Raw genomic sequence first — 27709 nt, 5'->3', positions numbered from 1 at the left:
TTTTTTTTTTTTTTTTTTTTTTTTTGGGTTTTTCGAGACAGGGTTTCTTTGTATAGCCCTGGCTGTCCTGGAACTCACTTTGTAGACCAGGCTGGCCTCGAACTCAGAAATCCGCCTGCCTCTGCCTCCCAAGTGCTGGGATTAAAGGCGTGCGCCACCACGCCCGGCTGGAATCATTTTAAACAACAACACGTGGCATGAACCAGACCAGGAAACCAGGCCTCTAAAGATACTTCTAAATTGGCATAATATTTTATGTAATTCTTATCCTAGAAACTAGACTTTAAATGGATAAGATTTAAAACAATGTCTCTTTAATGAAGCATTAAAAGATGTACTGTCATGCATTCATATATAAGAATTGGGAGCCAAACTTTACAAGGTAAAAGTGATGCTTTTTATATTGATTTTAAAGAGGATGGACTGTTTAAAATTGGGTTTTGCTTTCTAAAAGTTATGGTTATGCTGTAATATTGCAAAAGAAACTTAAAAATTATGGTTAAATTGCCAGTGTTCCATTGGCTGCAGTTTGTAGTTTGATCACAAGCTCAGGATTCTTAACTCACCCATATTTTGTAATTAGGATGACTATAAGAGTAATAAAAATTAAAAACCAGCTGAGGCCAATATGGGCCCACTGCCTGCTTTACACTAACTTTATTGGATACTGTGGTAGAAATAAAATTTAATCCCCCCAAGGTTGGAAAGGAGATCTCAGTGAGAATGTATTTGGTATCAAACAGACTCTTGATGAACTGTTTCAAGGAGTTTGTGGATACACTACTAAAAACAGCTAGCAGAATTTTGGAGATTCTCAAGCAGGGGTTCCTCCTTTTTTACACAATTGTCTTATGAGAACACTGATGCAGCTCGCTGCGGCCATCCAAAGCAAAGACAGACTTATCCGGATATATTTGTCCTTGTACAGAAATTGAACCCTCATACAATCAATCTCTAGCTATGGTTGCTGCCTTGCAGGGAACTACAGTACAAGTAATGTTCTCACAGTGCCAAGGTTATAAGGAATGCTTTAAGGATAAATCATCTTAGGAAAGACTGTCCAAAACTTAGAGGCATAGACAGACATTAGAATAGTTCCCCTGGAATCTTTCCTCACTGCAGGAGGGGAAATCTTTGGGCCAGGACTCAGGCAGTAGGCTCAGATTAAGAAATATTTACATTTGAGTTAATGCAAAGCTCAGAGCAGCCTCCGCAAGGCTTATGTGGCATTTCTCTTCTTTTGCAAACCCTGCTTAGGGAAGTTTTGGGGGGCCTTGCCTCTCTTTGCCTCTGAGGAATTAGTTTTAAGCCAAAACAGCATTATTACAGACCTATCCAGGTGCTGTTCAAAATAAAGTTTAAACTTAAGATTTAAGAAAGGTCAATGTAGCCTGGTGTGGTGGCACACACCTTAAATCGCAGCACTTGGGAGGCAGAGGCAGGCAAATTTCTGAGTTCGAGGCCAGCCTGGTCTACAGAGTGAGTTCCAGGACAGCCAGGGCTGTACAGAGAAATCCTGTCTCAAAAAAAAAAAAAAAAAAAAAGAAAGAAAGAAAGAAAGAAAAGAAAAGAAAAGAAAAGAAAGGTCAATGAGGCTGTGGAACTTGTAGAGACATTACAATCTGAACTGCCTACTCCATATAGAATTATTATGGATTTGGAAGGTTGTTTTTTCCTTTGCATCCTAATCATTGTAAAGGGTTGCTTCTAGTGAGTTTATAATCATTGAAAGGTTTTTGCCTCTAGTAATGGCTAATAGCCTTAATATACATAAAATGTCTCTGCTTCAATACAAGAAGCTAGGACTGTGAATTTTTCAGTGTACATTGTTTATTATATGGAGAGTATTTTATTAGCTTATCCCTCTAAAGGGGAATTTACTACAAACCTTTGCTCTTATACAATGAGCTTTAAAGTTTTGGGGAGCAATTGTTGCTCCAGAAAAGATTCAGAGGCAGTATATTTTTCAATATTTGGGGCCTCAGTTATAGCCTAGAAAAGTTGTAGCAAAGAAAATTCAAGAAAGAAAAGATGACTTATTTACTTCAGTTTATTTTCAAAAGCTCCCAGGAGATGTTAATTGGCTAAGACCTCGCCTTAAGCTCACCACAGGAGGACTCAAGCCTTTGTGGGATGTTGTCAAGGGGGATGCAAATCAACTGGTGAGAGACAAAAAGCTTTGCAGAAAGTGGAGGAAGCTTCTGTAATCAATAGTTAGCTGTTTATTTTAGTTATTGCTACTCAATGTGCCCACTGCAATTCTTTGGCAAAAGAGACCATTAATGTGGATTCATCTTTCTTCATCTCCAAGTAAAGTTTTAACATCATGCTATGAAGCTGTTGTGGTGTTAATAAAGAATTGTAGGATAGAATCATGAAAGTATTTTGTAAAGAATGTCTTAAAACCTGATGAGACATCTATTCCTTGTTTCAAAAAGCAAGTAAACTGGTTATTAAAGAATACTGATATTTGGCATATTACATAACAAATATTTTAGGCAAAATTGATAATCATTATCCAAAAGATCAGACAAGTTGTTAAAATTTGCTTGTATTCATGCTTTTGTATTTCCTGTAAATTTATGCATGCATTCCACAAAGAATACATCGACTGTATTTATAAACAGCCTTTCTGTGGGAGAGACATAGATGTGATTGGATCACATATTTATTCTTTTGAGTTTCCTCCTGCTTCAGCACAGATAATTGAATTGTGTGCTGTAGCCACTGTTTTGAAATGTTGAAAAATCAAGCTTTAATTTGAATGCTGATAGCCAATAAATATATAGTTCAGGTCTTACAATTGCTTGAAATTGTTCTGTTTTTAGATACTGCGAATTCTCAAAATCTGCAATTGTTAATGCATATATACAACTCAAGTTAAGAGAAAGAACTGTTCCTTTAAGGGACTGTCCTTGGACATTTAAGAACTCATCCTGAACTGCCTGGACAAGACCCCTTAAGGCAATGCCACAGTAGATTTGTATTCCAGGCAGATTATAGGCCTTACACAGGAACAATTGGCCATATAATCTCATTCTTTACATCACCAAAATAGTAAAGGCTTGAGATAATAATTTGGTATTTTTAGAAAATGTGCATGTCAAATTGTAAACACTTGTTCTCAGTGTCCTCAATTTCTACCTGTTCCACATAATGGTGTTAATTCTCGAGGACTTATGTGGGGCCACGAAAGGCAGCCTGTTTTGGTTGAATGAGGCTTGCCCCAGTGACCCAGTAGAGACCCAGTAGGAAACTCTATAAGGGACAGAACAGTGAACCATGTTCCCAGATACCACAGAGTCCCCAACTCCATAATTCTGTGACTATGAGTCACACAGACAATGTCCCAAGCTTCTGGCATTCTGGCTAGACTCCACCCCCACAGTTACCTGACTATAGCCAGGTATGCTCCTCCCCCACAGTTACCTAGCAACAGCCCATTATAAAAGGGGCTGCTTGGCCCCTCCTCACTCTCTTTAAGCTCTCACCTTTCTTACTCTCATCTCTAGCCCTTCTTCTCTCTTTCCCTTCCTCCCTCTTTCCATGTGGCCATGGCCGGCATTTCTCTCTCTCTTTCTACCTTCTCTCTTTCTCCCTGCTTTTCTACAATAAAGCTCTAAAACCATAGACTGTCTCTGTTCATCAAGGCCTGCCGTACTTGAATGATGGGATAGGCTTTTCCCCAAAGAGTCATGTCTAACCTTCCACCAGAAGGCCTTCCTTCACTCCAGCCAAGGACGGGACCAAGGACTCTCTCCCACGTGGGAACCACACAGCGCCTCCCTCTCCTCCTCCCTTCGGCCCTGGGGATAACTGAGCAGTCCCCGGGGGCCCTCATTTTCTTCTCCGCTCTTCCGAGGTATCCAGCTGCGTCTGGGATGCTAGTTATCTCTGGCCTTCGTGAGGCCCAGAGACCTTGGACTGTCCCTTTGTTGACCCCCTCGGGCTGAGTCCTTAGCTTCCCACAGGCAGACACCCATGTGGGGCCGTGTGGAAAGCATTCCACAGTCCTCCCACGTCCACCCGCCCAGAGCACGGGAACTCTGGCGGGACACGGGCTTTCTCCCACTCCCTTTATCCCCCCATGCCCGCTGTCCAACAGACTTATACTTGATCAATTATTGCAAATGGATACTCATATTTCTGATTTTAGAAAAAATAAAATACACACATGTGATTATTGATACCTTTTCAGGCTTTCTAGTTGCAATTGCCTTAACAGAAGAAACAACTAAAAATGTAATTGGTCCTTGCCTGCAGCCTGCATTATTTTTCTATGCTTGGTGTTCCAAATCTGATTAGAACAGATAATGGAACTAGCTATTACAGTCAAGCACTTGAGATGTTTTGTCAACAATTTAATGTTACCCATGTTCCTGGGATTCCTTATAATTCTCAAGGACAAGGTATTGAGGAACTTTAAAACAATATCTTTTTGAAAAACCAAAAAAGAGGGAATTATATCCTCCCCCCCCCCAAGTCACCAAAAGCACATCTTGCTTTTGCCTTATTTGTTTTAAATTTTTTGTTTTTTGCAAACTGATGCTAAAGGTCAGTCTGCAGGGGTCGCCGCTAGTATCGGCTCACTTTCAGTTCATATGCTATGGTTAAATGGCGGGACCCTCTAACTAATACATGGAATGGTCCAGATCCTGTTTTAATATGGGGGAGAGATTCTGTTTGTGTTTTTTCACAAAAAGAAGATGGAGCCTAATGGCTGCCTGAAAGATTGGTTCATCAAGTGGACCCAGATCCTGAGTCTTCTAGTAAGTATGATTCCTATTATGAAGCCAGCTAAAAATCTTTAACAGCTTGCTGAATTAATTTGGACCATAGCCAGCCACCATAATTCCCAGGCTAGACCATGGAATATAAGTAAATCTTATGCCCCAGTCCAGCTAATTTTTAATAAATAAAAAGGGAGGAATTGTGCCCTTCCCCCAGCCTTGAGCGGGCTAGTTCAGACCTTGTTTGCCAGTCTGCTAGCTCAACTAGAGTGGAGTCTTCCGACCTAGGTGAAGTTCTGCCACATCTGCAGCTTCCTGCAAGAAGCCACTACCTGCTGAGCAGCTGAGTTTGTCTTTCTGACAAGATACTGACAAATCGACAACTGTGAGATCCTGGCATAGTGGGGGACGGGTTTCCCCCCTTTATATTCAGACCTTAGAATTAAAACATTGATCAGAGAACTTTGTCTTGGCTCATTATTTCTCTTGCTGTCCTTCCCATCCATCCCCAGCTTTCCTTTCAGGAACCCAGTGACCCTTGGCCGCTGGCGGCTACAGAGACTATTGTATAAGTTGGAGTCAGGTGACATGATACTTCCAGCATTGTTCTCTTTGGCCAAGATTACTTTAAACTATTTGCAGGTTCTGGTGTGTGTGTGTGTGTGTGTGTGTGTGTGTGTGTGTGTGTGTGTGTTTGAATAGAACTTTTTCCTGATTTCTTTTTCAGTATGTTATTAGTATATTTAAAAACCTACTGATTTTGTATCTGATAATTTTCTTAAAGTGTTTATTAGATTTAAATTTTTAAAGAGGAAATTTAGGATTATTTTTAAAATGTAAAAGCCTAGCACCTGAAACTAGGAAAGATTTGACATCTCCTTATTATATTTGTATTGATTTTCTTTCTTCTACTGCCCTGGCTAAGAATTCAGGCATGATACTGAGGAGAAGAAGAGGGAGGGGAAACTGTGGTCTGAATGCAAAATAAAATTAAAAATAAAAGCAAAACAAAGCAAAATAAAAACCCAGATCCCATACTTCCAACACACAGTGGCACAGAATATACATTAGCATTCCGAAAGCGACGAAATGAAGTATAGCAAGCAAATACTGGACCAAAACCAGACCCCAAACCAGCAAAGCAAACTCCAAAGTCTGCATCTCTAAGTCTGATGTCAACGTGGTCTTTAGCTCTATAGCATCGTTCACTACAACACAGCACACTTCTCTATCTTAGGCTGGTTCTATTCCCTGTTAGCAGCTTTCCCCAGCAGGTATCCCTTGACTCTCGCTTCTCCAACGCCTCGGCATCTCCAGCAGGTTTCCCCTTCACAGTTTCACACAACTGTCTCTCTGAGCCTCTTCGAAGGGCTATCCTGGACACAAGCATGGCTTCAGCAGCTTTCCTTAGCTACAGGGAGATCCCACAATGCCTTTCTCTTATCCTTGACTTTGAAGCCAGAACGGCAGGTGTCAGAACTGCCAAGCCCTGCTGCGTACTGGGGCTAGAATTTAGCCTCCTCTTTGAAATATATATTGCCATCAGCTTCCGTTTTGATGGTTTCCTTCACTGCTTAAACTTGCCTTTAATTCCTTTTCACAACTTGGAAGCTTAGCTGGGTGGGGTCCTGCCCTGAGGTACACACACAAACACACACACACACACACACACACACACACACACACACCATCTTTATTCCACTTAGCTTCAGGTTTTAGTCTTTAACTTTAATCCTTTCATGTCCTTGACTGGACCTGGCTCCATTTTTCTGTTGCTTTTTTCCTCCTCAATCCACATTTTTTCCTTTATCAGCTTGCTCCTTTTCATTATAGATCTACATAAGAATGATCAATAATAACCAATCAATACAGTCAGTACTAGGTTGTCTTGAAATCTCTGCCAGTTCCATTAATCCAAAAGTCTTCAATTTAGCTTCAAGCAAAATTTTAAGATGGGGCAAAAAGCAGCCACATTCTTTGACAAAATATCACAAGAAAGGTCTTTAGGCCACTTAATTAATATTTTCCCCATCTGAAACTTCTTGAATTGGGCCCTTACAGTTCAAATTGTCATCAGCACTATCTTTTATGTCCCTACTAGAATGGCCCATTAAGCCCCACTTAAAGCATCCAACTGCATTCCCAGCCACCACACCCAGCTTGATTGGACTCATTTTTAAGGACTCAATTGACTTTCTTAATATTTTTCTTTCGGGGTGTTGTAGAAGACCTCTCCTGCAGCGCTGCAGGATTTTAGCAGTTTTTAACTTCCACACTAGATCACTGGCAACTGTTCCTCCCAGCCAAAGTAAGACACAATTAAAATTGCACGTCTTTGACCCATTGGTTGTGCTGGGAGTAAAGCCCAGGATTTTGCACAGGCTAGGCAAGTATCTACTATTCATCCACCACCCCCAGCTTAGTCTGTCTCTCTACTTTTTATCAAGACAGGATACAGCAGTTAACACACTAAATAAAAGTGTGTACTAATTACTGGCTTGACCTAAAACCACAGATCAAGAACATTTTCCTTGGATAAAAAAAAAAATTATTTTCACAGAGTTTACAGCTTTGCCGTGATATGGCAATCTTCCTGTATTTAATATTTTAGGGATTAGAGAGAAGGCTCAGCAGTTAAGAAGGTTGGATACTCTTGAAGGTAGCCTGAGTCTGGTTCCTGTCAACTGCCTATAATCTCAGCTCCCAGAGACCCAAATCCTTCTTCTAATTTCCAAGGGAAGCTGAACATGTGTGTGAATACACAGACACAGACACACCTACACATACATAGTAAACATTTAAAAATAAATATATTGATACCTAATTCAGTCACCTACTTCTTATGACAGATAGGTACTAATTAATTTTCTTTTCCAAATATTATGTGTATTGTGCTACCTATCTAGTATCTCAAATATGCTTTCCTTTTTAAAGTCAGGGTTCCATGTAGCCTAGGCTAGCCTCCAACTCACTAGGTAGCTGGAAGTGATCTTGAACTTCCGATGCCCCTGCCTGCACTTCTTGCCTGTATGCTGGGATTATAGGCTTGCATCCCTGTACCCAGATTTTTTTTAATTTAAATTTAAGTTTTTAAATGCACATGGATGATTTCTTTTTGTGTGTGCCTGGTGCTCTCAGAGGCCATAGAAGGCATTAGAGACACTGGAACTGGAGTTTCAGGGAGTTGTGAACCACTACGTGGGTATTGGGACTCCAACATGGGTTCTTTAGAAGACAAGCCAGCACCCGTAACTACTGAGCCATCTCTCCAGCTCCTACACCGATTTTTTTTTTAAATATGCCTTTTAAGGCCATTTGTATTGCAAGTTATAATTATAGCTCTAGTACTTTTCCCAATACTATTTCTGTCCCACCCACATATTCAGTATTTTTTACAGTATGTTAATTTTTATTGCCTTGTTGAAACTAGCTCTAGGGGATAGTTAGAGATTTCCCTTTAACGTCTCATACACACTGCTTCAAGGGATACCTGATAAGCGCAGTAAGGTACCTACAGGGAGCCACTGGAGTGGTTAGGACTCTGTTAATAGTGTTTGAGTAGACCTGGAGTTGAGAGCAATTTCCCCAATCAGTATGAGATAGGCTGAATTTCAGGACGTGGAGGAACAAGTACTTTATGTATCTAAGAAGATAAGAGGACTCAGAGTCACACAGTAAGAAACTGAGAGAACTCCCCTATCTGCTCTCATCCTGTGCACCCTCTTGGCTGCTCTAGCTCTGCTGTAGACAGTTTTAGATGTGCTCTGTGAAGGTTTATGGGATAACTTATTCTGAGCCAAGAGCTAAATCTATTCTTGTTTATGTTATGCAAAGTGATGTCTGTGTGATGATGGTTCATATGGAAACAAAATATTATCATGGAAGTTTCCTAACATGAACATTCTGGGAGACTCCAACTGTTTATGGAAAATGTTGCTTAGAATGAAAGTTAGTTTCTCTTTTATATTTAAGTGATAGATTTGCAGTTGTATATGTAAACAACTGGCAGAAAATATTTATGAAACAAATAGTGGTGCTATGCAGGATTTTATAATCAGTGCAAAGTGAAAACCTTGCTTGTTCACCTCTTCCTTCTTTTATTTTTACTCTTAGTTTGAGACAGGGCTTCTCTTGTATCCCTGGCTGTTCCAGAACTCTGTCTGTAGACCAGTCCAGCCTTGAACTCAGAGATCTGTCTGCCTCTGCCTGTGCCTCTGCCTGTGCCTGTGCCTGTGCCTGTGCCTGTGCCTGTGCCTGTGCCTGTGCCTGTGCCTGTGCCTGTGCCTGTGCCTGTGCCTGTGCCTGTGCCTGTGCCTGTGCCTGTGCCTGTGCCTCTGCCTCTGCCTCTGCCTCTGCCTCTGCCTCTGCCTCTGCCTCTGCCTCTGCCTCCTGAGTGCTGGGATTAAAGATATGGGCCAGCTTTTTTTCACTTTTTTCTAACACTCCACACTCATAGTCTGGCATTGCTTAAATTTATATATATTTGGGGGGGGGTGTCCTGGAGCTTTAACATGCCATCAGGCCTGGAAGAGGACGAGGGCTCCTGAAGGCCGAACCATCTTGATGCCCTTGAAGGCCGAGCCATCTTGATGGCCCTGTATACTGCATTTTGTTAAAATGCTAACGTCACATCATTTTAGTCACCACATTTTTTAAAATAACATTTTATCCTCAATCCAATATGAACATGCACTGTGGGAGGGGCAGTGGTGCATACACTTGCATTTGTAGGGCACACATGGACTCGTGCAGAAGTCAGAACAGGGTGTGGGTGTTCTGCTCCACTGCGGTCTGCCTTACTGCCTTGAGACAGTCCCTCAGCGAGCTGAAAGTTTGCTATTTGGGCTAGGCTTGCTGGCCAATGAGGCACTGGGATCTGCCTGTCTTCCAAATCCAATGCTAGCATTATAGAACTCTTCAAACTTGAGAGGGTTTTCTTACATAAGCGCTACTGATCCATCTCCCCAACTCCAAACATTTAAACATTTTAAGACAGGATCTTACTTTGTAGTCCAGGCTGACCTGGAACTCAAGATTCTCCTGCCTCAGTGTTGGGATTACTGGAGAATTTAATAGGAAGGTATATTCACAGAGAAAACTACTGACAGCTCCTTGGATGTTTAAATCCAGATAAAATTCTATTGCAGTGCCATTTAAATGCATCTTGGGTATATACCAAACAATAGCCAATGAATGCACGAGGTATGTCAGAATGTCTTGCAAAGATTAATGTCCTTCAGTCTTTTTGCCTGCATGTGTATGTACGTGCACCATATGTTCGCTAGTTCCTGGAGAGTTCAGAAATGGGCATCATATTTCCTGAAAATGGAGTTATGGATGATTGTGAACTACCATGTGGTTTCTAGGAACTGAACCCAGGTCCTCGGGAAGAGCAGCCAGTGCTCTTAACTGCTGAGCCCTCTTTCCAGCCCCTTCTGAGAATTTTAAATTTGACTGAAGAGGACTGATGTTCATGTGTGTACTGTATGATATCAAGTAGTGCACCATCACGCTATTAGTCTAAATAAAAATACTTAGATGAGCGAGGCATATAGGCTTGTTCGTGCCTTTAATCCCAGCAGAGGCAGGCAGGTTATGAAAAGTTGACAGTTAAAAAGCAAACACCACGCCATCTGACTTGCAAAGATATGTGTAATCAGAATGTTCACTCTGCATGTGGGGGCGGGTACACACGTGTAGGAATGTGTGCGCCTGTCCTGCACCTGTGTGGGCTGCACCTGTCAGGTGCTTTCCTTAATTGCTCACCGCCCTGTTTCTGAAACAAGGCCTCCGTGGACCAGAGTCCCCAGTTGGCTAGGTTGTCTTTGCCTCTGCAGTGCCCATTGTGCCCATTTTTGTTGCTGTTTGTTTCTTTGTTTCTGTTTTGTTTTGTTGAGACAGAGTCTCTTTACATAGTCCTGCTGCCTGATGTAGACCAGGCTGGCCTCAAACTCACTGAGATCCATCTGCTCCACCAAACCCCCACCAATTGCTGGAATTAGAAGTGTTTGTCACTGCACATAGCTGTGCCTGGTTTTCAATGCTAATGATCTGAACTCACATCATAATGCTTGTGCCACAAGCACTTTGCTACTTATTAAGCCATGTCTTCAACCCTATAATAGTCACTTTCTTTTTTCCTTTTTTTTTGGACAGGGTTTCTTTGTGTAGTCCTGGCTGTCCTGGAACTCACTCTGTAGACCAGGCTGGCCTTGATCCCAGAGATCCATCTGCTTCTGTAACCTGGGTGCTGGGATTAAAGGCGTGTGCCACCACTACCCCACTCGCTTTTCTTTTCTTTTCTTTTTTCCTTTTTTTTTTTTTTGGACAGGGTTTCCTTTGTTTTTTTGTTTGTTTGTTTGTTGTGTTTTGAGACAGGGTTTTTCTGTGTAGCCCTGGCTATCTGCCTGCCTCTGCCTCCTGAGTGCTGGGATTAAAGGCATGCACCACCACTGCCCAGCTCACTTTTATTATAGGAAGGAGACCAGAGGAGTGCTTACCAAGACATGTCAGCTCCAGCAGACAGCCAAATACACCTCTGTGGACTGTACAACTTCTGCCTAAAGTGTGCACTTTGAACTTTCGTTGAGTAACTTGAGCTTTATATATATATACATATATATATATATACATATATATAGATACATATATATATATATGCAAGTCTTATAAAATTATACCTATGACTTTAATCAGTAACAACCTGTTCAATCCCAGTATGTAAATGAAGTATATAAAAATGTCTTTCTTTACCTACCACCCACTCATGCTGACTAGGATGCCACAATTAGCATATCTAGCATCTAATGGAAAGGCTATTCTTAGTAATGTATTAATGAGGTAAAAATAATTATGTTTAGGAACCAGGATTCCTTCGAAAGGTGACCTATGGGCTGGCAAGATGGCTCAGCGTGTAAGAGCACTGACTGCTCTTCTGAAGGTCCTGAGTTCAAATCCCAGCAACCACATGGTGGCTCACAACCATTCGTAATGAGATCTGGCGCCCTCTTCTGGTGCGTCTGAAGACAGCTACAGTGTACTTACATATAATAAATAAATAAATTTAAAAAAAAAAAAAAAAAAGAAAGGTGACCTATGTTGACACACTGTCAACTCTACGCCAAGCTCAGAATCATCGAGTCTCATCTCTGGTTAGTCCTTTATTCTATTAAGGCTTGGAATCCTGGCTGGTCTGTTTTCTGTCATTATTTGTTTTATGTGTTCATCTCCTGGGTCTGGAACGTGTCAGATCCACTCACTTTTGCAGTGATCTCTTTGGGTTTTGTTTGGTGTGACTTTTTTTTTCCCCTGCTGGACAATGAACCTGAGGTCTCTTTGATAAGGCACTGGGTGAAAAACAACTACCCTTGCAGTGTGCCCCAGGGTCTGTGCTTGCCTTGGCAAGGGTGTGCTTGTGCATAGAGGCCAGAGGCCAGCCTCTGTTGCTGTTCCTTAGGAACTGCCTATCCTGGTTTTGAGCCAGTGTCTCTCCCTGGGGCTATAGCTGATGGACTGGGTCAGACTGGCTTGTCAGTAAGCCCTGGGGATCCATTTTTTTTCTGCATTCTGAGTGTGGGATTACAAGCACATGCCACCCTGCTTTTTATGTGCATTGTGGGAGCTCGACTCACGTCCTCATGTTTGTGAGGTAAGCACCTTAGCCATTGGTCTTTATCCCTAGCCTCAGGAAACATGTTTTTAAGCAGAACTAGGAATCACTATAAGCAAATATTTTGTTTTGTGACAGGGCCTTACCATTTTCAGTGGGGCAGTCTCAAACTCGGGATCTTCCTGCTTCAGCCTACTCTGCTAAGATTAGAGGATTGTGACAGCACCAACAGCTTGGAAGCAAAATTCTAATTGGTTCCTATAATAATCTGAAATAAGTCTGCACAAATGACAATACAGTGAACCTCTCTATTCAAGAGTTATTGATCATATACTGTTATAGATATGCTTCTACCCCATATACATATATGTTATGCATATATTGATCATATTTTTGTTATTCTACAAGTTAGATATAGAGCCTATAATATATATTTTCTTATGACTTCTTTCTGTATGTTGGAGGGGTGGTTCAGGGGCTCAGAGCACTTGTTGCAATTGCAAAGGGCCAGGATTTGGGCCCCAGTATTCACATAGCAGCTTACAGTCATTGTGACTCTGGTTCTAGGGGATCCAATGCTATCTCTCTTCTGGTCTCTGCAGGCTCCTCACACATTACAGACACACATGTTGCAAGCGCGATTGCGATCACACACATGCACAGAATACATTTTAAAAATTAGTTCTGTGTGTGTTCGTGTGCGTGTGTGTCTAGTAGCTTGCTCTAGACTGTATGTTAAGTGGCAAGTGGCAGAGTAAACTTTAGGCCCCCAATCAAAGACTCTTTTGCTTTCTTGCTGTGTGTTGACCAGACTCTGGGATGTAAAACATATTGGTTTTCTGTTTGTTTTGTTTTTGTTGTTTGTTTGTTTTATGTTGTTTTCTAAGAATCACTTGGTGCTCTTGGACAGAATGAATTTCTGAAATCTGGGGTGAGGGTTGTGAAGTTCTACACAACACTCCCCCGGGATCAACACTAAGATGTGGAATTAAATTAAACCCACTCAAAGAAGAACAAGCATGTTACTTGTTCAGAGCTTGCTTGGCAAGAAGGCCAATCTCCATCACTCATCCTTCCCAGAGGCTCAAAGCAGGGACATGAGAAGCGTGGATAAAAATAGAAGAAAAAGAAGAGGAAAAGCAAGGGGGAGGGGAGAGTAGTAGCCTCCACCTCTGCTACCCCAGATATCTGATTGGAGGCTATTGGCTGGGAAAGCCGGGGGTGGGCTACAGAGTGATCGTTTTGGCATATTTATATTTCCCTGGTTGGTCCTGAAGAGGAAGTGGGGGTAGAAACCCAAGTTGGCTTCCTGGTTGTTCTGGTGCAATTTCAACACAGGTTGTGGCGCTTAGGAGTTTCAGCGTTCTTCCACCATGTAAGGTATGGCCATTACGTATCTGTCTACTCTTTTCTTTTCGACACTACTTTAAGAATAACCTTATCTCTCCGGTCCTGGTTTGTCGCTATCTCCTCCCAGTAAGCTCCCTGACAGCCATGGACCATCTTTCAAACCTAATTACCGCTTCCCGACCTTATGATGTGCTCGGAAGTTATTCAAAATCTCGCTGCTAAAAACATTTGATACTAGCTTTTGTTGCAATAAGAAAGTGGACTTTCTGGTGTGACACAATGGACATCACCAGAAGGCTGGAGATTGCCCCTTTTAGCTGTTCTACAACAGTAACTCGAGAATCTTAGGTGCCTGGATTCGGCCTTGACCTAGGCTACCCCCACTTTCCCTGGAAGCTTCCAGGTTAACTCCTAGTGTGCTTAAGCAGCCCCAAAGCTCCTTCCTGCGCGCTCTGCTGGAGGCAGCATGGAGTTTATGGGAAAGCAGCTACTTGTGGCATTTGAAGGCAGCCCTAATAGAAGACCGTAGTTTCGCCTTCTTCTCTCGGCACTTTCTCTCTTCCCGCACCCCACGGGCCAGGGCCGGCAAGAGGACAGAGAAGGTAAGGGTACACACTCCCCTCCGGCGTTGGCTGGGGACTCCGGCTTTCTCCTAGCAGGCGGTGCGATGGGAGTGCGCGCGCGAGCGGAGCGGGGCTGACCGTGGACGCGGCCCACCTGCTGCGGGAGCCCACGCTGCGGCGCCCGGGCTGCGGGGGGCTGCGGGCGGAGGCGGGAAGCCACGGGCCACCGAAGCCGGAGCGGCTCGTGGGCTGGAGCTGCGCTAGCAGGCGGCCTCCGCCGCGCCCCGCCGCGCGCTACCAAAGATGGTCAGAGGGTCGGGAGGCGCCCCCGCCCTCGCCCCCGCCGGCCGCTAGTCCCGAGTCTGCGTTCCGCGCCGCCAGCGAGGTAGGTCGGAGCCCGGCGGCCCGGGGCCAGCCGGAGGGGCGAACGGGCAGCGCGGGGGACGAGGCCCCGCCACCCCCAGCCCGCGCGCGCCGGGGCGCAGACAATGGCCGTGCGGTGCGGGCCCGGTGGCGAGGGCGGGCGCGTGGGCGCCGCGAAGCCGTCCACACCTGCGCACCCGGCCAGGCAGAGGCCGCGGGCACCGGCCAACGGCGGCGCAAGACGCCCTGGAGCCGAACCCCCGCGCCGGGCCCCGGGGCGGGGCGCTCTCCCGGCGGGAACGCCGGCCGGGCCCAGGCGCTAGCGCGGGCTGCAGAAGCTAGCTCGGGCCCGGCCGCTCTTGTGCTGTCAGCAAGCTGCAGGGCGCAGGGATCCCTTTTCTGAGATTCTCTCCATCTTGGTGGCATCTCAGTGTGATTTGAAACCGAGGGGGGAGGGGAAGAACCAACGGTGAATTGGGGCCGGGCTGCGGCCGGGTGACCCCCTCGGACACTTGGCCTGGGGACTCTCAGGAACTGCCAGACTGGGACAGTGCAGATACTGGGTGACTGGGGGTAGTAAGCTAGGATCTCTCAACAAATGGATAACTGAAAAAAAAAAAAAATCCTCATTTAGTTAATCTGATTTTAAATAGACCATCGTATAAATAGTTCAGCGCATTTTGCATATGGTGTTTGGGCTTCCGATTTTAGTCTAGTTTTGGAATATGCCTGATGCCATCCATGTCTGGTGATGGGAATTTTTAACATTAATTATTAGAGTTAATACACGAAGCTGAAAACGTGTTTGTTTGTATTTGTTGCAGCATGGCTCTAAAAGGACAAGAAGATTACATTTTTCATTTCAAGGATTCGTCTCATCCAGTGGATTTTCTGGATGCATTCAGAACGTTTTACATGGATGGACTATTTACTGATATTACCCTTCAGTGTCCTTCAGGCATAATCTTCCATTGTCACCGAGCTGTTTTAGCTGCCTGCAGCAATTATTTTAAGGCAATGTTCACAGCTGACATGAAAGAAAAATTTAAAAGTAAAATAAAACTGTCGGGCATCCACCATGATATTTTGGAAGGTCTTGTAAATTATGCATATACTTCTCAAATTGAAATTACTAAGAGAAATGTACAGAGCCTTCTTGAAGCAGCGGATCTGCTGCAGTTTCTTTCGGTAAAGAAGGCGTGTGAGCAGTTTCTGGTCAGGCACCTGGACATTGATAACTGTATCGGGATGCACTCTTTTGCAGAATTTCATGTGTGCTCAGAACTAGAGAAGGAATCCCGAAGGATCCTCTGCTCCAGGTTTAAGGAAGTGTGGCAGCAAGAAGAATTTCTGGAAATCAGCCTTGAAAAGTTTCTCTTTATCTTGTCCAGAAAGAATCTGAGTGTCTGGAAGGAAGAGGCTATTTTAGAGCCGGTCATTAAGTGGACTGCTCATGATGTAGAGAATCGAATTGAATGCATCTACAACCTGCTAAGCTATATCAACATAGACATAGACCCAGTGTACTTAAAGACGGCTCTAGGCCTTCAAAGAAGCTGCCTGCTAACTGAAAATAAGATACGTTCCCTAATATACAATGCCTTGAATCCCATGCATAAAGAAATTTCCCAGAGGTCCACAGCCACCATGTATATCATTGGAGGCTACTACTGGCATCCTTTATCAGAGGTCCACATATGGGACCCTTTGACAAATGTTTGGATTCAGGGAGCAGAAATACCAGATTATACCAGGGAGAGTTATGGTGTTACCTGCTTAGGACCTAACATTTATGTGACTGGAGGGTACAGGACAGATAATATAGATGCTCTTGACACAGTGTGGATCTATAACAGTGAAGGAGATGAGTGGACAGAAGGCCTGCCCATGCTCAATGCCAGGTATTACCACTGTGCAGTCACCCTGGGGGGCTGTGTCTACGCACTAGGTGGTTACAGGAAAGGGGCTCCTGCCGAAGAGGCCGAGTTCTACGATCCTCTGAAAGAGAAGTGGCTTCCTATCGCAAACATGATTAAAGGTGAGTGTAGCTTTTACTTGTCCTGCATGTTTACATGCCTGAGCTTAGGTTGGCAGTCTTCTTCGCTCTTTGAGAAGTAATTCTTTTGGAAGAACTACAGTAGATTAGACGAGTGATTCAGCCCAGGGTGATTCGCGTAGAAACAGTACAGAACCCAACCTGTCTAGACGTTAAAGAAAGCTCTGCAAAACACGCAGTCAGTAGAAAGCATGGCTTCCACACCTAAGCTGTGTTCCTTCACCAGCACCATATGAACTGGGCTTGTGGCTCACGCCCATGATTATGACCATCAGAAGTTTGGAGTCATTCTTGGCTACATAGGTAGTTCAAGGCCAGCCTGGGCTATGTAAGACTCCATCTTTAAAATTTGTTAACTAAATGGAATAAAGTGTTTTAATATTTTTAAAAAGAATACCGGGGAGTAGAGGCCCTTGGTCTTGCGAAGATCATATGCCCCAGTACAGGGGAATGCCAGGGCCAGGAAGCGGGAGTGGGTGGGTTGGGGAGCAGGGCGGAGGGAGGGTATAGGGGACTTTCGGGATAACATTTGAAATGTAAATGAAGAAAATATCTAATAAAAAAAAAAGAGTACTGTTCAAGTTAGAGCAGAAAGCTAATTTGTGTAAGGAAATAGTCTAATTCACTCTCCCCTATACAGCTTTCTTTATCTTACCTCAAGTCTTAATGTGTCTCTACCTTAGAGATTGACCTGGTTAGTTTCGTTAATTTATGGTTTTGTTTTAAACATTTGCTCTAAAAAACCTTTTCAACTTTGATTTGTTTCTGTTGTTTTGTTTGAATTTTTGTTGTTATTCTTTTTGTTTTTGTTTTTTTTGTTTTGAGATGGTCTCACTATGTAGCCATGCTGTCCTGGAACTTGCTATGTAGACCAAGCTAGCCTCAAATTCAAAGAGCTCTGCCTGTGTCTGCTTCCTGAGTGCTGAAATTAAAGGTGTGCACCCCCACACTTGGCATCCGTGTGCCTTTTCATATCCAGCTTTTCCCGCTTGCAGAATACATTGATCAGCGCTATGAGGCCCCTCAGTAAGACTTTGGACGGTTAGTCCCTTCGGAATATAACAGATTCTCCCCAGAACTAGAGACATAATCTGCCTGTGCTTTGGTGATGCAGGCTTCTCTCAAAATAAAGGGTAGAGACGGGGTCGTCGTCTTACTTCCTGTGGCCCACAGAGCCAAGCATAGTGAGTCTCAGTGTTTGCTGCATAAACAGTGCATTTGTTGAGATTATTTAGCCTTGCCCTTCTTCCCTTCAGCTGGAAAAAAAAAAAAAAAGTTCAACTAGAATCTTCTTTTACTGCCCTTAAGCATCAGTGCTTGGGGATTCATTTAAAAACAAAAACAAAAACAGCTGGTAAGTTTTTATCAAAGTGGTGTCATTTTGTCCCAAATGTTTCTTCCCAGGCCTTTCTGTTTCTTTTTTAACACTAGTGAGGGTGTGGGAATGTGACCTGGACTGGAGATCTGACCTGCAGTGAGCCTTGGATGACAGAGAAGCCGGAAGCTTAGCGGCAGATGGTCTTACGGTCACACAATGCTCTGCAGCCAAGCTGCCTGGGTCCCAGCTCTGACTTTCTCTGCCAAACTTGGGCAAATGATTCAAGGCCTCTGCCCAGGTTTTTTGTTTTGCTTTATTTTGCTTTGTTTTGTTTTGTTTTGTTTTTTATTCCAGCTTTAGATAACTGGGGGTCTTGTGAAGACTAAAGGACTGTGTGCTTATAACACCCAGAGCCAAGTGTGGGACTCAGGGAGCCGCTGAGTATGTGGTTGGGTGAGAGGGTGGGAGAAGGTAGCAGAGAGACTGTTGCTGTCTGGGTTTTGGTTTTGCCTGAGCCTGACCATGGCTTCCTGATTCAGAGGCTGGTCCTGAGTGCTCTGACTCCTTCCCCATAGAAGACACAAGCCAAGTTATAATACTTGAGCAGCGTTTGTAAGCCTGCAGGTGCTGCTGCTTTTATCTCTCAATGATAACAGTGCCACTGATTTTATAGAGAATACATCCTGGGCTGGAGAGGTGGCTCAGCGGTTAAGAGCACTGACTGTCCTTCCAAAGGTCCTGAGTTCAAATCCCAGCAACCACATGGTGGCTCACAACCATCTGTAATGGGGTCTGATGCCCTCTTCTGGTGTGAGTGAAGACAGCTACAGTGTACTCACATACATCAAATAAATAAATATGTTTTTAAAAAAGAACTCAATGTAAACAGGGATATGGATAATGCATCCTTGAGGATAGAAATTGCTCTATTGAAAATTTCAAGAGTTATATTTGAAACTGTTTTCTGGGGGATGGAGTTGGGTACCAACTCCGGGTAGCTACTGGGAAAGAAAGCCCTATGCTTTTATATTTCCCTTGGTGGTATGGGAGGTCTCCATACTCTGCCAACCCTACCCACGTGACAGCTGGTTTTGAAGTCACAGAAATCCTTTATTTTATTTTGTTTTGTTTTACTTTATTTTATTTTTTGAGACAGTGCCTTGCTATGTATCCCAGGCTGGCCTCAAACTCATAGTCTTCCCACTTTAGCCTCCCAGATCCTGAGATTAGAGGCGTGAGACTAACCAGGGGAGAGGTGTATTGCTTTCATTTGAAAGTTCTGATTCTTGTTTCTATCTAGCTAACCCTGGGGAGGGTACCTCTTAGTGCCACTTTGTGCAGATTTGATGTATACTATTCTGATGGATAGACTTATACTAAAATTAGAATTTCCCATTTTCCAGTAGAAAGAATATGATGTTATGTTTCCTCAATTGATGGCATTTGCATTGTGAAGTGAAGTAACACATTTTCTAGTAACGTAAACTCCATTCGAGTATCGTCAGATTTCAATTTCATTTCCCTTGGGGGAGGATATTCAGGGATATGATGTACAGACAAGAAATAAGCCCTTGCTTGGCCTCTTTGAAACTCCAGAGTCTTTCTTTTTCATCATAATGACTTTTTTAGTTTTACATAACAACACATTCTTACTTTGAAGTAGATATCAACAAGGAGATTAAACTGCACTGAAAGACTTAAAACTGCACATTTCCAACTAAGACGAGCCTCCCTTCATACCTGGCCGAACCTGTTTTCTCCTCCTCACTTTTCTGTGGCCTCAGAGTCTCCCGGTTTTCCAGTTCAAGACTTCAGAACCAGCTGGGTTTGTTTTGTCATCGAAGCCTGTTTGACCCATCTCTCACCTCTGCCCTTCTGTTCACACCCAAAGCTCCTTCTAAGTCTGGCCCTTGATAATCCTGAGGTGATTCTGTCCCTACATCTCTCTGAGTTCTCTCCTTCATTTTTTAGTCCCTTCCTGCCTCCGTTTATAAGCTTGAAATGTCCTGCTGAACAAAGCCCAGGCATTCAGCTGCAACTTAAATGCCATCCTGAATTCTCCTATGACGACTCCCATTGTGCTAGCCTGCATGGCATTGCCCAGTAAGCCTCTCGGAAGCTCTCCCCTGCTTAGAGCAGCTTCTCCTCTGCTTGCCAGTCCTAATCACCAGGCCCCCGGGTGAGCAAATTGTGTCACCTTGCTATGATTTCTCCAGTCAAAAGCAGTATCTCTTTGATCTGAGCAATCATGTTAGCATCTCTCTCTCTCTCTTTATAGTATTTTTTCCCTTTCTTGTTACTCTTTTCTAGTTATTCTAGGTGTTCGAAGAGCACGCAGAGCCATTAGGTTCAGTCTTTGACCTCTCAGCATCTACCACAATGCTTTGCCCCTACCACCCATAACAACAAAACAGTAACAGGTCGGTACTCATTTCAGGAAAGCATGAACAATCTAAGATGTGACTTTAATTGACATACAGGTGTGGGAAATGCTACTGCCTGTGTCCTACATGAAGTCATCTATGTCATTGGTGGCCACTGTGGCTATAGAGGAAGCTGCACCTATGACAAAGTGCAGAGCTACAATTCAGACATCAACGAATGGAGCCTTATTACTGCGAGCCCACACCCAGGTAACAAGAATCCTATTTTAGTATCTAACTGTTGTCATTAGGATAGTTGGGGCAGGGCACAGAGATTAAAGGTGGGCGAGTGTTCCTTCTCTTTTAGAAGCATGCTCACTCTGGAATTCAAGGACTGTTACACACCCGTTCCTAGATATGCAGAACCCTGCATGTGTGTTACCTTAACAGTCATAAAGAAAAGTGTTGTCTATCAAAGAAATACCCTGCTTCTGCGGTGTGTGTGTCTGTGTCTATGTCTGTGTCTGTGTCTGTGTCTGTGTCTGTGTCTGTGTCTGTGTGTGAATGTGTGTAGGCTAGAAGATGATGTCAGGTTCCACAGTTACCTCACCATCTTATTTTTTTCAGACAGGTCTCTCTGAACCTGGAACTTACCTATTTGCCTAGACTGGCTGTCCAGCAAGCTCCTAAGATCATCATGCCCCCACACTTTCATTGCTGGGATTATAGGCATGCATTGTTGAGCCCAGCAGCTTAAGTGAGTGATGGAGACCTAAGCTCGGGTCCTCAGGCTTATGTGGCAATCACTTTATCAGCTGAGCTGTCTCCTTGGCCCCCTTTAGCTCTCTTTTACTCTTAGCCTATCATACAAGGTTGGGAGTGATAAGAGTATGCACTTAGCATGGATTAGGCCCTGGGTTCAGCTCCATTGTGAGAGAGTGAGTAGTCTAGGCTTTTACAGTTATACCATATGTTTGAGTGTTTGCGTTTGGATAAGTTCATATCATGCCACCCTATTACTTTGAGTCGTTTCCTGCAGAGCATCAGAATATTAGTGGGTCACTAGAGAGGGGAGTTAAAGTTTGCATGCTTGAGATATGTGTGACTAACAGCAATAGTTAACATCCTTGAGTGCACCCTAGGCAGGTTAGGGCTTGACTAAGCACTTTACATGCAGCATCATCCTTAATCCTCACTGAAGTTCTGTGTACAGGTATTGTTACCACTGATTTAAAAATGCGGGGTCGTAACTTAGAAAAGATGAGTGACCTTTCCAAAACCACACAGTTTGAAAATGACGACCCAGGATCCACAGTCTGTCTGTCTTGATTCCATATCTGGGATGTGACCACTAAGCCGCCTGCTTCTGCTTACTGGAGCAGCCTTTCTTGCTCTCAGCCCATGTAGCTGCTTCCACCTTGTGCGTCTGTCTCATCTCTGCTGTGTCTGGTGCTATGTCTCTAGAGGTTGCTAACACCTTCACAATGGAGGAAAATCAGCTGCAGGCTGCTCTGGCTCTGAAAACTTAGATGGTGTAGACACTGGTCTTAGTAGTCCAGTCCTATCGTGTCGTCTAGATAATACTCCTATCACTTTCTGTTGCGATCAACAAAGTTATTGGAAAGTAATGATAGTATTTCATGCTGCACAAGCTAGTGTTTACTTGGTATTAGCTAGGTACAGTATTCCAATAATTTTACATGTCTTAATCTGTTTATTTTCGTCTCTTTACAATACTGCAATGAAATATCTGAGGCATCTAACTTGGTTGGAAAAGGTTTATAGTCCACAATGTGGAGATTCTTTTCCAAGACTGGTCTTGCTCTCTGAAGAGAGCAGCAAATGATGACGCCAATAGCGTGTGTGAAAGCTGTGGTCACCTCAGCAGCCACTGAGGAAGAAGAGAGAGGGACTGGCCAGACCTACACAGTACTTTTCAGGGGCCTCCCACAATGCCCCACCTTTTTATGATCCATAGTACCTCCTAATATCAATATCTGTGGACCAAGTCTTTAGATACAATCTGTTGGGGAACACGACCCATAGTTAAACCATGACACTATGAATGTATTTACTCGCTGTGTTTGGGTGTGGTGTGCATGCTCGTAGGTGAGGACATGTTGTACCCACTGTGCACAGGCACACAGAACACTCACATGAAGGCCTGAGATGGATATCATCTCCTTGGATGCTCTTCACCTTATATATTGAGCTAGGATCTCCTGGGGAACCCGGAGCTCACTGCCTGGATTAATCTGGCTTACCCTGAGGTTCCTCTTCTCTCTGCCCCGGAAGTGGGTTTACGCCCACTCTGCAGTACATGGGTCCTAGAGATCTGAACTCTGGACCTCATATGGCAAGCATTTTACCCGCTGAGCCCTCTCCCCAGCTACATTGCTGTATTTAAACGTTCTAGTAATCCTGTGAGCTAGGGAGGTGTTGTTAATTGGTTTCTCAGGTATTTGAAGTGATGACATTAAATACATCGTTCAAGATCAGCCCTCTAATGTTTGTTAGAAGTGAGGTTTAAAGGTTGCCTGTTTGGCCTGGGCTCTTCAGTGTTTTCCCATCTGATCCCAGTGTTAAAACCTGGGTTCCATATTACTCTACTTATTTTGTACTCACATTATCTTTCCAACTAAATCCAATACATGAAAAATCAGATTATGGGCTGGAGAGATGGCTCAGTGGTTAAGAGCACTGTCTGCTGTTCCAGTGATCCTGAGTTCAATTCCCAGCAACCACATGGTGGCTCACAACCATCTGTAATGGGATCCAGTGCCTTCTTCTGGTGTGTCTGAAGACAGCGACAGTGTACTCATCATATAAATAAAATAAAGAAATACATTTAAAAAATTTTTTTTAAAAAATCAGATCTATAGTTTAGAAAAAAATAGAATGAATAGCACCAGCAAACAATTAGAAAGCAGTTATTTACATTAATATTTTAATATGTATTATACAAGGGGATTGCTTTAAAAATAAGTGTTCTGGGCCTAGAGAGACGGCTCAGAAGTTAAGAGCACTTGTTGCTCTTGCAGAGGGCATAGGTTTAGTTCCCAGTTCTTACATGGTGAGTCATTAGTCTAGTTCTGGCCTTTGTGGACACCAGGCATGCACAAGATCCACATATGTACACATATGAAGGCATTTACACATAAACATAAAATAAAAATAATTAAAAAGTAAGTGTCCCACAAAGTCTACAAGTTGTATCTGGTTATTGACTACTTGAAAAAAAAGTCTAAAAGACAATGTATCTTATAGGCTAGTGTTAGAAGGCACAAAAATGTGAAAATCTGCCCCCCAAAAAGTATAGTATAAATCAAAAGAAACACACAGTTGTAGTTGTGAAGGTTTTGGGTGTTTTTTAAAGATTTATTTACTTACTTTATGTATATAAGTATACCATTGCTCTCTTCAGACACACCAGAGGAGGGCATCAGACCCCATTACAGATGGTTGTGAGCCACCATGTGGTGCTGGGAATTGAACTCAGGACCTGTGGAAGAGTAGTCAGTGCTCTTAACCGCTGAGCCTCTGAGCGGAGTGCTCAGAGGGAGCACGGCCTGACTGCCAATACTCCTGGAGCAGTAATGACAGCCAAGGAGCAGCTATCCTGTCAGATGAGGTCTGTGTTCTCCACCTCATTGCTTCCAAATCAGGTCACACCCCAGATCAAAGGACTTGTGTGCTGCTTTTCTTATCCTGGCTTGCTTTATATCACGGTGCCTAGAGGAGTCAACCGAAGGAGAGCTAAAGCAAAAGCACAGTCTAGGGGAGGTAGACCCCTCTGGAGGAGACCGCCAGCCACGGGGCCCAGCAGCCCAAAGCACGTTCCTGCTGAGGGACACCTTTCTTTCTTTCTTTCTTCCTTTTTTTTTTTTTTTTTGGTTTTTCGAGACAGGGTTTCTCTGTATAGCTCTGGCTGTCCTTGAACTCATTTTGTAGACCAGGTTGGCCTCAAACTCAGAAATCCTCCTGCCTCTGCCTCCCGAGTGCTGGGATTAAAGGTGTGCACCACCACGCCCGGCGAGGGACACCTATCAAGATGGCTGAGTATGATAGCTGTAGGCCTCGGTCATGTTTGTGTATGTTTTTCTCACTGGTTTCCCTGACCAGCCGGGCAGTGTGAGTGATGCTAGCCAGGCCGGCCTCTGAAGCAAGAGTAGTGACTGAGACATCAGGTAGTCTGTCCTTGGTCACAAGGTTGCTGAGATCTTGAGAAATCTACACCGGTTCCCTAGTTTAATGTCCTGTCAATAGACACTACTGCTATCGTTGAAAGTTGGTAGGTGTCAAGAGTGAAGACAGATTCAGTGACAAGCTCCATGTGGCAGGCAGTTCTCAAAGAGATGCTGGTATGAAGGGTGGCTTTCTTCTTGCTACTGTGTGTAGGCAGTAATGATGATGATCCCCTGAGGGCTAATGGCCATGCAGCAGGAACAGGTCACCTGAGTCAGATGGCAGGGACTGGATTTTAAGGACAGCAGAGCATGACAGAATCAAAATGTCACTATGTGTCTACTTTTGTGTTCCAAGTAGCAGAGCTATTGAACCCATGGCATGGTAGCCCTTTTGCTATCGGAATTCAGGTTTTGTTCTTTTCTGTTCCTTCCATAAAGAATATGGACTGTGCTCAGTTCCGTTTGAAAACAAGCTCTACCTAGTCGGCGGACAGACCACGATCACAGAGTGCTATGACCCGGAACAGAACGAGTGGAGAGAGACGGCGCCTATGATGGAAAGGAGGATGGAGTGTGGGGCTGTCATCATGAATGGATGCATCTACGTGACCGGGGGGTACTCCTACTCGAAGGGGACGTATCTGCAGAGCATCGAGAAATACGACCCAGATCTTAACAAGTGGGAAATAGTGGGCAATCTCCCGAGTGCCATGCGGTCTCATGGGTGTGTTTGTGTGTATAATGTCTGAGTCCATGGGACTAACCAGGTCCTCACTAGGAATGTAGTCAAGAGTGCAGAGTCTATGGTGCCTTGGTATTGTGTTTTGGCACATGCTAGGGCCCTGGAAAATCTTACTTCTAACCCTGCACCATTCTCAGACCCAGTAATTAATGGGAATAACAAAAGAAAAATGTGATGTGTGTTTAACAGTTCAATTAGGAGAGTTAGCCTCCTCCTAGAATCTCTGCTTTTTAAAGGTAGAATGGTGTATTTGACACTTGGTAAAGGCGAAAAGTCTTTGTAGTGAATCTTTTCTTCCTGGTAGCATCAACACTGGGTATAGGTCAAAATCATTCATTGCGAGTTATAAAATATCTGTTAAAAGTCTGATGGGCATGGCACACACGCCTTTAATCCCAGAACTTGGGAGGCAGAGGCAGGCAGATCTCTGAATTGAAGGACATCAAGACCAGCCTGGTCTCCATGGCAACTTCCAGGCCAGCCAAAGCTACATTGAGAACCTGCCTTTAAAAGTCTATGATGTGCCCGTGTATATTACAGGTCTCCAGCTGGCAGGAATCTGAAATGTAAAGAGGGAACCTTCTCTACCTCTACAAAACAACACTTTAAAAAGTTTCCCTTCAGAATTAGTGAGAACGTAGATTTACTCACAGTCTCTTTCCTTTGTGGTGTATATAATTTATTGCTAATATTCATAATTTACTCTCAGAGCTACACTAAACACTGTACAAGTGATTGTAACTGTTCAAAGAGTTTACAGTTCAATTTAAAAGAATAGCCACTCTAAAAATGGCTGGGACAACAGTCAAGTATTTGCTGGCACTAAGGGCTGTCTTCATGTTTAGCTTGGGTATAAGTTGCTAGTTTAGGTTCTGGCTTAAGCATGTTGGCAGATCCTCTTTATAGTTAGATGTCTGCGTATACAATGGAATGCCAGGGCCACAAAGCATGTACAACAGCTGCTAGGCAGTGGGACACGCATCAAGGAGAAAAAAATTGCTTTTATTTGCCAGCTCTGCCACTAACCAGATTTTGTGACTTCAGTCTCTGAGTACATCCGCAACGCGCTTCTTCCCCCATGTACACCGGCCCTTTGAGACATGGATTTTTCTGTATCCAGAGCCGCTGGACCCTTGAAGCCAGATGAGGTCTGGGTGGCCTATGGGCCAGATAGACCCTTTCCCTCTGTGTGCTTGCAGGGTCAGTCCCCAAATGTGCCATGACCTGAGAAAAGGGGGAAGCGCTGCTCAAGTCACTCATCTAAACGTGAGACTGTCTGCTCCACGCCAGGTTGGTTTTATTGCTTTGTTTTTAAAGAGAGAATACTTAATTTTTACTTTAAATAAAAACTACTTCTGACGGGAAAAAAAATAAACTTTTAAGAAGACTATTGAATATTCCCTTCGGGTGGCTTTTTAAATAAATACAACCCTTTGGAGTTGCTATACGGTACTTTTTTATAAAGAGTCATAAAAGTGACTGTCCTGGGCTAGTGAGATGACCTAGCAGGCGAGATTGCTTACCTTGCAGGCCCAAGAGCCGCATTTAGCACTGAGAACTTACTGTGGAAGGAGAACATGGACTCCTGGGGGCTGTCCTCTGCCTTTCACATGTGTGCTGTGCTACATGTACACACACACATACACACACACACGATGGAAGGAAATTAAATTTTTAAAGATGACTATGTCCTTTGCCCTGTGAGCTGTCATTATTTTTAAAGAATGATGAAGGATGTAAATGCATGGGAATGTTTATGTCTGCATTGTAAACAATAGTCACAGTACAGAGAAGAGCTTCATGTTAAAGAAAGTGTGCTAATGAAATAGTGAGGTGTCCCGCCATGGCAGTAACCGTTGGGAAGACTGTAGACGTATGATGTGTCTATGCTAAGCAAGCACGGTGCAAGCCAGTACTCACACTGCCACACCTGTACGCATGCGGAAGGTAGTGTGCTAACTAACACGAGCTGTTAGTGTAAGGGGATGTGGAATGCTCTTACATTTATTGAAGTTTTTCCTTTGTATCTTCAATAAAAATAAGTAAGTCACCATACCTGTGGTTAAGATGTCCTACATGTGAGCCAACTGGGTTGAAGCAGTCTAACAGTGAAATAAATTATATTGCACTAAAATCTGTAACTTTAATTGTAGGCTATTTTACTGTCTTCTCGAGAACGTTTAATAGTTAATCTGGGAAGATAATGCACTGCCCAGCAGTGGTTCACAGTTTGCTTTGGGGGGCACCTGAGAACAAACTGCAGCCACTTTCCCATCCTGCACCAGCTCATCTGCATCCTATGGATGCCTAACTGCACCCTCACAGGGATGCGTTCCTGTGTGTTTCGGCTACAGAGAAACCCGCTCTGCCAGAGCTAGAGAAGCTGGCATTTGTGAATTCACACTGAGGTCCAGGCCCTCGTCTTGAC

At 43.8% G+C, this 27709-nt stretch overlaps 1 protein-coding gene across 3 annotated transcripts; it reads left to right on the top strand.

Moving 5' to 3' along the window:
* Positions 1–13634: 13634 nt before the first annotated feature.
* Positions 13635–27334, top strand: Klhl23 (kelch like family member 23). Of its 3 annotated transcripts, none has more exons than XM_029474526.2 (4): positions 13635–13719; positions 15440–16653; positions 20470–20622; positions 24978–27334. In XM_029474526.2, exons 2-4 carry the CDS (start codon positions 15441–15443, stop codon positions 25286–25288), a joined length of 1677 nt encoding a protein of 558 aa, XP_029330386.1. In that variant the 5' UTR covers positions 13635–13719; position 15440; the 3' UTR covers positions 25289–27334. The 3 variants fall into 3 exon arrangements, with proteins under 3 accessions (XP_029330386.1, XP_021008356.1, XP_029330387.1); XM_021152697.3 differs by lacking the exon at positions 13635–13719 and adding an exon at positions 13973–14291; XM_029474527.2 differs by lacking the exon at positions 13635–13719 and adding an exon at positions 14437–14637.
* Positions 27335–27709: the final 375 nt, after the last annotated feature.

Source organism: Mus caroli, unplaced genomic scaffold (genome assembly GCF_978045245.1).
Source record: "Mus caroli unplaced genomic scaffold, Mus_caroli_1 scaffold_2, whole genome shotgun sequence".
NCBI lineage: Eukaryota > Metazoa > Chordata > Mammalia > Rodentia > Muridae > Mus > Mus caroli.
This window is presented reverse-complemented; position numbering and strand designations above follow the sequence as displayed.